This window comes from Delphinus delphis, chromosome 5 (genome assembly GCF_949987515.2).
Source record: "Delphinus delphis chromosome 5, mDelDel1.2, whole genome shotgun sequence".
Taxonomy (NCBI): domain Eukaryota; kingdom Metazoa; phylum Chordata; class Mammalia; order Artiodactyla; family Delphinidae; genus Delphinus; species Delphinus delphis.
Genome location: NC_082687.1, coordinates 109,105,413 through 109,115,423, shown reverse-complemented (window position 1 = coordinate 109,115,423; position 10,011 = coordinate 109,105,413). Strand labels below are relative to the sequence as shown.

At 42.0% G+C, this 10,011-nt stretch overlaps 1 protein-coding gene and 1 pseudogene across 6 annotated transcripts in view; both read right to left on the bottom strand.

The window, feature by feature from the left end:
• Nucleotides 1-4,090: 4,090 nt before the first annotated feature.
• LOC132426315 (RNA-binding protein with serine-rich domain 1-like) lies at nt 4,091-5,178 on the bottom strand (annotated as a pseudogene).
• A 619-nt stretch (nt 5,179-5,797) lies between these two features.
• The window catches only part of SEC24B (SEC24 homolog B, COPII coat complex component), a 93,957-nt gene continuing 89,743 nt past the window's right edge, over nt 5,798-10,011 (bottom strand). For all 6 annotated transcript variants that reach the window (XM_060012870.2, XM_060012872.2, XM_060012873.2 and 3 more), the window contains 2 exons: nt 6,942-7,045; nt 5,798-6,699 (listed from right to left, as the gene is read on the bottom strand). In XM_060012870.2, coding sequence (XP_059868853.1) covers nt 6,585-6,699; nt 6,942-7,045 — 219 coding nt within the window. In that variant the 3' untranslated portion in view covers nt 5,798-6,584. The remainder of the gene's footprint in view (nt 6,700-6,941; nt 7,046-10,011) is intronic.

The window sequence follows — 10,011 nt, the reverse complement described above, 5'->3', positions numbered from 1 at the left end:
GAATAGGCTTAACCATGATTTAATATTATAAAGCCATAGCCTATTAACTTTAAAAGAACCTAATAATTATATTTACAAATTACTTAAACTAGCACACATGTACCAGCCACATCATCAATAAAGTGTTACAAGCAAGGTAGAGGGGCTTCCTGGCGGCGCAGTGGATAAGACGCCACGCTCCCAGTGCAAGGGGCCCAGGTACGATCCATTGTCGGGTAACTAGATCCCACATGCATGCCACAACTAAGAGTTTGCATGCCACAACTAAGGAGCCCACGTGCTGCAACTAAGATCCGATGAAGCCAAATAAATAAATAATATATATATTTTTAGAAAGTGAGTGTATAAGCAAGGTAGAAGGGTAGGTTATACATATTTCTGTTTTAACAATGAGAGTATAATCATTTTACGTCTACCAAAAAGTATATTTCAGAATCTAGTTTTAGACAATTATAGTGTAAAAATAGCATATACATCACTACACCCTAATCAAATTATCAACAAATTAATTGGCTATTGAGCTAAAATAATAGGTACCTGAAAAACGAGAATAGTCGCTTGACTAAAACCATGAACATGTCTGAGCAGTGATGATGCACTCATAAAAACTGACTGATCACCAGCTGTAGGGTAGTTTCTGTCCGTTGTCTGACAGACTGTCTGTGGCATAGCACCTGTCGCGGGAGGAGGCCATCAAAAAGACGCGACTGCCAGTTGACCCTGGCACCTGGAGGCTCCCCGCCCGCTCCCCTAGCCTTGGATTCTGTATTCTGCTTGCTTTCCCTGCTCCCAGCAGCTGCTCCAAGGACCCAGTCTTGAAACACAAATACAGCGTTGAGGCTCCCGGGACCGTGTACGTGACTGAAGCCAGTTAAGGTCTCTATATAAACTTCTAAGATTCTGGCAGGTAGGTGTGGAGTCCTACTGGTTTTGTGGCCGCCCGAGACAAGCCTTGTAAGTAAGTTCCCTTGCGTATTAAAACTGCCACCTACCACTCTGGAGTGGCTGCCTCTTTCTTCGGCTGCTCCCTGCCCTCTGCATATGTGGAGGCATGTTTCAGATTTCACCCAAGAAGCTCCCGAGGAGGTGGCAACCGAATTATCTGTATACACGCACTTCAGGGAGTTTTTGCAAAATTACAAACTTGCACAGGAACCAGGTTTCTTAGGAGAACAGTAGAGTGTCAAGTAATCTTTAATAAAACAGTGATTTTCATTTGTGACTACCAATTTAGCAATCTGTAACAACTCATTTAGTGGGTTACTGGTAAGCAATGCTTTTTGGCCCCCAAATTGACATGAAAATCTACAAAACTGTGCACTGTTTACTAATGGGAACTAAAGAAAGGGCTTTCATTTTTGGATCAGCTCATGACCCATGAGAAGGCAATGCGTTAACAGCCTCTGTGTCTCCTAACCGAGGCTAACTTCTCTGCTGCTCATAGGTATTACAAGAAGGCAGGAGGAAGAGGATACCCAATTTTCTGGTTGATGCAGATTCCATCTCTGAGTTTAGAGATAAAAGATGAGTGATTCGGGCTTCCCTGGTGGCGCAGTGGTTGAGAGTCCACCTGCTGATGCAGGGGACACAGGTTCGTGCCCCGGTCCGGGAAGATCCCACATGCCGCGGAGCGGCTGGGCCCGTGAGCCATGGCCGCTGAGCCTGCGCGTCCGGAGCCTGTGCTCCGCAACGGGAGAGGCCACAACAGTGAGAGGCCTGCGTACCGCAAAAAAAAAAAAAAAAGATGAGTGATTCATAAAATATCTACCTACCATTTTTATTTTCCAGGAGGTCTCCGTTTCATGTGCCAAAGAATAAGGTTTTTTTTCTTTAAATCTTGAACTGTCTTCTTTCAGTGATTAGCAATTCCACCTAAATAGTATCTTCAGTGTTGTTTTCAGCTTCGTTAGTTTTCATCTTCTTTTGGCCTTTGAAAGTATTTTTAGGGTCTTCAAAAGTTACTTTGAATAGAGGACGCATAGTTTTCTTAACAACACTTTGCTACTATGTGAATTTTATAGCCTCATGGGTTGACTACAACAGATTCAAGCTCTAAATGGCCTTCAAATAGGTTTTAGCACACAAATATACATTAATGTATAAATAAAGAATAGAATTCTTTTTCCATCAATGCTCTTGATTTGTGCTACGGATATATTCTTTAAGAGCAGTATGTAAACTATAAATCAAATTGTATGTTCCTATTAAACAATGGCTCTAGTAAGGGATTAGGAGATTTTCACATCACCTGGGATACTCTTAAAAAACTGCCGACTTTAATGACAGTTTCAATTAGTTGAAAAGGGGCTCAGAGAACTCCTGGTAAGCATGCCCCTTCCTCTTGTCAACTTCCCGCCTCACAAATAAAAAATGGCCAGAGACTTGCTGCACTGGAGGTGATGAGGACGATTATCCCCGTGAGGATCAATCGCCTCAGGCCGATGTTCTCGTTGATGTCAGTCTTCACATTCTCTAACTGAAGTCTGGCCGTCTTCAGAGGACAAAGCCTTTCAAGGTGGCTGTTTCCGATCTCACACCCGAGGTAGGCATTCCTCTGCTCCTCATTTGTAGACATCCAGATTAAACTGCCCTCAAATCTCAATTCCAAGCATCCCATATCCTGACCACCACTTCCTATCTTTCCAGCTCATTCCCTCTGGTATCCATACCCTAACAGCTCTCTGACCTCAACAGGACCTCCAAACTACTAAGCCCATGACCTTTTTCTATCCATCACTCAGTATGTGCCCCTTTCACTTAAATGACACAGTATCTTCCTTGTATACATCCTCAGTTCCCTTGCTCTTCTGTTCCAACTTAAATCCAACTTTCCACCAGGTGGTGAATGTGGCTAGAAGGAAGAGGCATGCTAACTGGGTTCACTTGAAGTTCATGGCTCACATCGAAAGAAGGGCCCTCGGTGCTGCTTGACCTCTCACTCTCCTAGGTGACTATTTCTTGGAATCTCACACTCTTTCCCCTTTCGCAGCTGATAACTCCAATCGCTTCTTTTATAGGGAAAGTCAGAGTGATCAGAAGCTAACTTCCACATTCACTCACTGCAAAGGTCCTCGCTGGGACTGTTTCTTCCAGACAGCCACATGGCTTTAGGGCTCTGCTCAACTGTCACCTTTTCAGAAGGGCCTTCCCTAGTTACTATCAAAAACAGCATTCTTTTTTTTTTTTTTTTAAGACAATCATGTTTAATTACCTCACAACTGAAGCTGCCTTTGGGGCCAAGGGACAGGAAGGAGGCTGTGAACCCAACACTCGAGCTGCACTCTAATCCTAGGTTTATTCAACACAATTCTTTTCTCTACACAACAAGGTACAAACACAATATTATCTAAAATGCTACAAAGTTACAAAACTCCAAACAGAAAATGTATAGTACTGACTGTACAATAAAAGTCAAAAAAACAATGTACACGTTGCCAAGGTAACCTGCACGACCACCATGTATACCAACACAACGTGGCGGGGGGCGGGGGGGTTCTGTGATGACCCGACAGAGTCGACTCTCAACTTACCAGTTTCAGAGAGAAAGGGAGACATGGTGTGTGTGTGTGTGTGTGTGTGTGTGTGTGTGTGTGTGTGTGTGTGTGTGTGTGTGTGTGTGTGTGTGTGTGTGTGTGTGTGTGTACACGACATGAGTACACGTGAAAAGAACCGTTTTGGGTATTTGGCCCTAGAGGTCAGAAAAGGACTCATGCAGGGGAGCACGGCCAGGCTAACAAGGACGGCAGCTGCGTAAAAGCACACCTTTCCCGTGGGACCCTGCAGGCCAACAGGTTAGGGCACGAGCAGGCCACCAGGTGGGACCCAGGTCATCTGTGGAATAGGAAAACATGCTCCCAGGGTGGGGCTGTACCACCTCCTGGAGCCCCCTGCTCATCCCTGCGGGCTCTGCCACTAAACTGCCTGTCAGGAACTAGAAATGCGGAAGCTTTCTAGCCAGAAGACTGGAGGGCATCTTTATAAGCACGCCCCCAAACCAACAACGCTCCTGCAGCCGGAACTCTGCCGCCAGGGGAAACGTGGCAATTACTGCCTTCACCTTCGAGGCCTGCCCGGGTAAGGGATTTCTTTCCTACCGATCCTCCTTCGTCGAGAAAAGTGACAAAAGTGAGTTGGCGGGAATACAAGTCACAGGGCAGAGCTTCGGTGGCCCTGCGCATCGGGAGGAGTTGAAGCTGGAGCAGCTCCTGGGGCTGCGGCGGCCGGGGGACCTGCGCCGAGGGGGACGCGACCTTCTCCTCCTCTGGGGGCGGGGGGGGCCTGCGCCACATGGGTGGCGGTGGCGGCACTCTCCTTCCTGGGAGGGCTGAATCGCCTGGGGGGTGGCCGAGGCCAGGGGGCCAGCACAGCGGTGGCAGTGATCTGCTGGCCATCGATGTGTCCTCCATCCGCGTGCCTCAGCGCCTTCTCGGCTTCATCTGGATTCTCACACTCCGCATATGCGTAGCCTGTAGACAGATGGGGGTGCATCCTTTCTACAGGCACGTCAATCATTTTAATTTTCCCGTAGGTGGAGAGTATCTCCATGTGATCCTCAGTCACATTTCTGGTGAGCCTTCCAACGTGCACTTTGGCGGGTTTAGGGGAAGGGCTCCGCCGTTTCCTTTCCTTTTCGTCTCTTTTGGGTGGTTTGGATTTGGAGCGGGAACGCCGCCTGCTGTCATGCCTGCGCCGAGAAGGGCTCGGAGAGCCATGGGAGCTGCTGGAACTTCCGGAGCGGCTCGAGGCTGAAGAGGAGCTGCAGCCGCAGCGGGAGCCCGTGCTAAAACCAGCATTCTGGATTCCTTATCTGGCTTTCTTTTTCTCCGTTGCATTCACCACACCCGACATATAAACGTACTGTCTTTCCCCCAGTCCTCCACAAGCTCACTCTGCAGTGTAAGCTCTGTGAAAGCAAGGATTAGTACTTACAAATACCTATTAACTGAGGAACAAACTATCCAAAGACAAAACATTTCATCTTTCTTAAAGCAGAAACACGATACTTTGCATTGTAAAATTACAGTACTCGGTTGCCCTTGGAGTACTGCAGTCGATCCTCGCGTCCCACAAGAGTCCCCTCCCGGATGCAGCACGGTGTGGGGACGGCTGGGAGAAGGTGGTGGGTGTGCAGAGCATCTGACGTCTACTATTGGCTCGGCCGCTAATTAGTAACGTCATCCGGGGTGAGTCATTTAACCTCTCATTTCTAGCAGGGAATGCGAGAGAGTACTTTTATTTTTATCCAAAGAAAAGAGGTCCACCAAACACAAACCGGCAGAAATCACTCACCACGCAAATCGAGAGCCTTTTTCCTTCCAAAGTTTATCAATGGGACTTTTACAGTGTTTATAATAAAATTTTATTTACAAGCTAATGGATCATGAACAGTTTTTATAGTAAATAAGCTGTTAGTAAATGAGTTTTTTTTTCCCATCAGAATAAAATCACTCTCAAAGTTCAAGATGGTAATCTTAAAGTCAATTCAACAGGATAGTCACAACATTATAAAAATTTTCTTGCTGTGTGTGTGCAGGAAAAAATGCCTAATTTAACCAAGAAAAACAAATTAAGGTTATGATTAGTCAATAATCATATGTGTTTTGAAAGCAGTGTTGTTTTAGAATACAAACAGAATAAGTACTTGATAATGTCCACAAATTAATGAAAACATATTCACATATATTACCTAGTGAAATGTGGTATCACTGCGTTTCCCCAAGCAGTAAATTCAATACATCCTATAAGTAAAAATACCACCAACACTCCCCGACCACAAACACACAAACACCAAGCCATATTGTCAAGCAAAATATTTTTAATTAGTAGGCTGATCATAAATAAATCCACATAAAAGATTTAACAGAATTACAAAGAGTTTTGTGTTTCTTTTGTGGACTCAATTCGTAATATGCGTTTGTCAACCTCATTCTCTAACTGCCACCAAAAGAGTTGTCATCCAACAATGCAGCACAGTTTAAGCAATTCATATTCTGTAGTTACATTTTTACATTTTCTTTACAAATGTAACATTTATGTACATTATATATATATTGTTTTCTATAGTTCATGTACTGAAACTCTATTGTTTTTACAGGGAAAATACTGAATTCATTTAATGAATATGAATCATTCCTTGTTAAAAAGTAATTCATATAAACAACACGGTACCACTGCCTTTTGGCATCTCTTGTCAGAGTTCAAGTCCAGAAATGTTATATTAATTATAAGAAAAGGGAATTTATCTAATATTACATTATGACATATCATCCCACATAACTACGTAAGTTTGCCGGCTTGCAATGAACAGAGCACTGTACTGCTGCACTACTGGAAATGTGTGGAAACCAATTCAAAATATACTTCGCGAAACAGCATCATCCTTACCATTAGTTTAGGATGAAGAAAATCTGTCAAGTTATTTCTTCGTCTTTACCTTTTGCCAAAGCCTCAGACCAGGTGCTATGCTACACATTGTCTCTTGTAACAACAAATGCCTACATTTCAACTTTCCTATGTGCTTCTCTGACAGATTACACTTTACCTAGGTTATAGACCATTTTCTTCTTATTCAATTTTATTCCACTTCACTTACAAATCTGCTGCTGAACGTGAAGCAAAAATTCATAGTAAGAGAATGCGGCTTCTGTCCGGTCTTCAATCAAATGTTGAAAAAATTCTGTTTTGGCAGGACTCTCATCTCTGAAGAAGAAAAAGGGGTTTTTATCTATAATGCATACTATTAAAAAGAATACTTATACATCAAAAAAATTACTAATTCATAGGAACTTGAAAATGAATAGGGGATGTTAATCAAGTAATAGCATTCTACCACTAGAATGTATTTTGATATTATTATTTAAAATTTGCTTTTGAAGACAAACAATTTCACAAAGACTGGACAGGATAAGACAATTTCATAATTAAGTTACAGAAGTACTTACTTTACCACGTGAAGAATTGGGTTTAATGGTCTGTTGTCTCTAAGCCAGGTTATAAAGGATCTAGCTCTTTCTGATGAAAGGGTGTCGAGCTCTGGAAGATGTGTCTGGTAAAAAATGTAATTAGGAGATTATTTCCTTTCTCAGAGACTTAGGCAGTGTTAGGACTCAATCATGACTGCCACTATCACCAACCAACTGCCAGCACTCGATCCCCAGCCCAAACAGCAGCAACCAAACACATGCAATTTACACTGTCGATACATCTGGTTATGTTTTTCTAAGTCATCGATACACTTAATGATAAGTATGTGACTGACATTTTACCTGAATGTTATACTTTTTTCCAGACAAGTCAATAAAACATACACAATGATTAGTATTTCACGTATATTGTGTTACGCTTTGTATGTTTCTTCTAAAGGAAGTATTCAAGAGAAGGGGGCTATCACTAAGCTCCAATTTCACTTATAAACAACTATACATTATACCTTATTCTAATAATAGGCATTCTTAGGGAATTTTATGTTTTCTTTAGTCCTTAAAACTTAAGGGCAAGGAATTTTAAAGAATAGTGTGAATGTGTAAATATATTTAAACACTATATGCAAGACTATTTTAGATACCTAAAAAGTCTATTCTTTGCGCATTATTCTCTCTTCAGGTTGTATTCTTTTTAACAGATGCATAGATATTATTTATTTAATGCTACAAGTAAATGTGTACATATAAATACTTCCATGAATATACCTATAGGATATATTCTTAGGAGTAAATAATTTACTGTTTTATACACTGTGTGATTTTAATTTGAACAGATATTGTCAAATGACCCTCCAAAAGACTGTGTAAATGTAGAGTCCAATCAATAGTATTTGACAGGCCGGTTGACCTATTCCCTCTGCATTACTGCCTGTTATCAAATTTAAAAAAATTTTACCAGCTGGCAAAAATCTGATAAATGAAAGAAATGCTACGCTGTTATTTTGTTTTCTTAATTACAAATGAAGCTGAACACTGTTTCATATGGCCACTACTATATCTTCTGCCCATGAATTACCTGTTCAAATCATTCCTCATTTTTCTTTTCTTATTTGAGGGAGTACGGGTGTCCTTTTCTTAAAAATTTGTAAGAGAACTTCATATCCTAGAGAAATAAGCCCCTTTCCAGTCATATGAGTTACCGATAATCTTCTGATTTGGTTGTCTTTATTTATTTTACCAGATAGAAATGTTTTATTTTTATGCTCTCAGATTCTTTAACCTTTTCTACCACTGACTTACAAAGGCCTTCCCCATTTTAATATAATAAATATTATTTTTCTAACATTCCATTTTTTCAGTGATTTGAAATGCAATCTTTACCGCATTCTATTTTTCATGAATTAGATCCACTTCTGTACTCTGTTCTGTCCCACTGACATGTTTATGATGCCAGTATCACAGTGCATAGATACAGCTATAAAATAAAGTTTACTATTTTATTTAGCAGGACCTGTTTTTCACATGATTTCCCCGTTGCTGATAGTATTCTCTCTTTTCAAACTTTTCCTTATTATCCTCATTTGTTGAGTCTTAGAAATGAACTCTGGGATTAATGTGTCAAATTAAAAAAAATAAATCAAACAGCAAATCTGGTAAGAATCACATTGACTTTATATTCATTTAGGAGAAAGGATATATTTACAATAAGGTAGGCCTTTTCCATTAAGTATAGAGAACTGCTTTCAGAATCATATTTCTTTGGTATTAACACACATACAGTAAAGGCCTACTGAAGAAATTATGTTTATTACCAGCAAAATAATTTCAATTAGATAAGTTAAAGCTGTTGGAAAACAGTCTGGCAGTTGCTCAAAAAGTTAAACTTAGAGTTTACCATATGACCCGGCAATTCCACTCCTAGTTACATACCCAACAAAGCTTGAAAACAGATGTTCACACAAACACTTCTACATGAACTGTTCATGGCAGCACTATTCACAACAGCCCCAGAGTAGAAATAACGCAAATGCCCATGAACAGATTACTGGATAAACAGAATGTGGTATATTCATACAATGGACTATTATTTAGTCATAAAAAAGAATGAACTACTGATACATACTACAAGATGGATGAGCCTTGAAAACACTGTGAGAAGTAAAAGAAGTCAAACACAAAAGGCTGCATATTGTGTGATTCCATATACTGTATATGAATTGTCCAGAACAGGCAAATCCGTAGAGATAGAAAGTAAACTAGTGGTTGCCAAGGGAAAATAGAAAGGAAGAACTGGGATTAGGAACCAAGATGGTGGAGTAGAAGGATGTGCTCTCACTCCCTCATGCGAGAACACCACAATCACAACTAGCTGCTGCACAATCATCGACAGGAAGACACTGGAACTCACCAAAAAAGATACCCCACATCCAAAGACAAAGGAGAAGCCACAATGAGATGGTAGGAGGGGTGCAATCACAATAAAATCAAAGCCCATAATTGTTGGGTGGGTGACTCACAGACTGGAGAACACTTATACTACAGAAGTCCACCCACTGGAGTGAAGGTTCTGAGCCCCAAGTCAGGCTTTCCAACCTGGGGGTCTGGCAACGGGAGGAGAAATTCCTGGAGAATCAGACTTTGAAGTCTAGTGGGATTTGATTGCAGGACTTCAACAGGACTGGGGGAAACAGACACCACTCTTGGAGGGCACACACAAAGTACTGTGCGCATCAGGACCCAGGGGAACGAGCAGTGACCCCAGGGGAAACTGAACCAGACCTACCTGCTAGTACTGGAAGGTCTCCTGAAGAGGCGGGTGGTGGCTGTGGCTCACCGTGGGGACAAGGACACTGGCAGCAGAAGTTCTGGAAAGTACTCCTTGGTGTGAGCCCTCCCAGAGTCTGCCATTAGCCCCACCAAAGAGCCCAGGTAGGCTCCAGTGTTGGGTTGCCTCAGGCCAAACAACCAACAGGGAGAGAACCGAGCCCCACACATCAGCAGTCAAGCGGATTAAAGTTTTACTGAGCTCTGCCCACCAGAGCAACAGTCAGCTCTACCATCCACCAGTCCCTCCCATCAGGAAACTTCC